General features: G+C 60.7%; 1 protein-coding gene across 1 annotated transcript in view; it reads right to left on the reverse strand.

The window, feature by feature from the left end:
• Window positions 1-6: 6 nt before the first annotated feature.
• SLC25A11 (solute carrier family 25 member 11) overlaps window positions 7-1,923 on the reverse strand; it is a 4,590-nt gene continuing 2,673 nt past the window's right edge. The window contains exons 4-7 of the mRNA XM_041482926.1: window positions 1,581-1,671; window positions 1,382-1,481; window positions 1,219-1,270; window positions 7-624 (exon numbers count right to left, since the gene is read on the reverse strand). Of these exons, the coding sequence (XP_041338860.1) occupies window positions 469-624; window positions 1,219-1,270; window positions 1,382-1,481; window positions 1,581-1,671 (399 nt within the window). The 3' untranslated portion in view covers window positions 7-468. The remainder of the gene's footprint in view (window positions 625-1,218; window positions 1,271-1,381; window positions 1,482-1,580; window positions 1,672-1,923) is intronic.

Consider the following 1,923-nt stretch of genomic DNA (forward strand, 5'->3'; position numbering starts at 1 on the left):
GGGGGGGGAATTTCGGGGGGCTCCTGCCCCACACTGTGACCTTGATATTGACTGGTAACAAAACCCCCAGAGGGGTGGGAAGGGAGCACAGGGGGAGGGCACCCTACAGTCTCTCCAGGCATCCCCTGGTGTCCCCGTGGGAGGGATCCAGCACCCCTCTGTCAGCTCCAGGGCCCTTCACAGGACCCCAGGGATCCCTAGAGCCCCGAGGAATGGGTCATGCACCCCTACAGGGCCCAAGACCCCTCCATAGGGCCCCAGGACCACTTCATAGCCTTGATGGGGGTGGTCAGGCACTCCTACAGAGCCACCTCCCCCCAACCCCTGGTGGTGTGGGGGGGGGGGTCAGGCACCCCCACAGCACCTGAGGGAGCAGTCAGACACCCCCAAAGCCCCTTCACTGGGGGTCAAGTGGCCCTGCAGAGCCCACGGGATGGGGTCAGATCCCCCCGAGCCCCCCCGGGGGTGTCAGGCACTGAGGAAGAGCCGCTGGTACCACTTGTTCATCTGCTCGAGGAAGATGAAGGTGAGCACGGTGTGGGGGCCCAGGCGGGCGTAGTAGGGGGTGAAGCCCTTCCAGAGGCTGAAGAAGCCCTCGTAGCGCACCACCTTGAGCAGCACATCCTGCAGGAGGAGCAGCAGGGTGTCAGGGGGCCCCCAAAACAGTGGGGAACCTCCTGGAAAACTCAGGAATGCCCTTCCACGGGGAGGATGGGAAACTGCCTTGAAATAACAGGGACGCTCTCAAAATGATGGGGAATCCTCCCAAAATGATGGGAAACCTTCCAAAAACGCCACCAAAATAATGGGGAATCCTCCCAAAATGATGGGAAACCTTCCAAAAATGACAGTGATCCCCCCCAAAATAATGGGGAAAATAATGGGGAATCCTCCCAAAATGATGGGAAACCTTCCAAAAATGACAGTGATCCCCCCCCCACCAAAATAATGGGGAATCCTCCCAAAATTATGAGAAACCTTCCAAAAATGACAGGGATCCCCCCCAAGATAATGGGGAATCCTCCCAAAATACCAGGGCAGCTCCCCAAAATTATGGGCATCTCCTCAAAACGACCCGAATTTCTCCCCCCACCTCCAATGACAGGCAACACCTCCAAAACGGTGTGAAACCCCCCTGCCAGTTGAAAGGGAGCTCCCAAAGTGCCAGAGGAGCCCCCCCCCCGAATTACAGGGTTGCCCCCCGAGCCCCCGGCTCACCAGCCCGTTGCGGTACTCGGGTTTCCCATCTATCGTCCGCATGTTCTGGATCCTGCCGGGGAGGAATTCAGGCCTTAAACAGGAGATTTTGGGGCGACCATGCGTCCCACCTAAAGGGGAGCAGGGGGGTCCTCGCCCACCCCCCTAAAAAAAATGAACGCACCGGGTCTTGACGATGTCGACGGGCATGGAGGCGGCCGTGGTCACCAGCCCGCTGATCATGCTGGCGCAGAAGTGGCACAGGATGTCGTCACGGAAATGCCCTGGGGGCACCCCAAAACATCAGAGGGGAACGAGGCGGGGGAGTGCACAGGGATTTAGGGTTTCCCCGTGGCACGGCCACTGCCCCACCCTGAACTCACCAGAGTCAAGCAGGAATTGTTTGGATTGGGAGTAGGAGGCGAGCTGGGCAGCGTTGACCACCACGGCACGGGCCATGGTGGGGATACAGCCCTGGGGGGAAACGGCGTGGGTGGGTGAGTGCTGTGTGCCCCCAGAGCCCAGCACAGCCCCCCTGCAGTGGCACTGCCCCCGGGGACCCTGCTCTGCCCCCTCGCACCGTGGGGACACGGCACCGGGGTGGGAGATGGCATTTTGGGGGGCAGCACTGGGGTGGGAGATGGCATTTTGGGGTGGGAGATGGCATTTTGGGGGGCAGCACTGGGGTGGGAGATGGCATTTTGGGGGGCAGCACTGGGGTGGAGG

Source organism: Pyrgilauda ruficollis, unplaced genomic scaffold (genome assembly GCF_017590135.1).
Source record: "Pyrgilauda ruficollis isolate IOZ18807 unplaced genomic scaffold, ASM1759013v1 scaffold591, whole genome shotgun sequence".
NCBI lineage: Eukaryota > Metazoa > Chordata > Aves > Passeriformes > Passeridae > Pyrgilauda > Pyrgilauda ruficollis.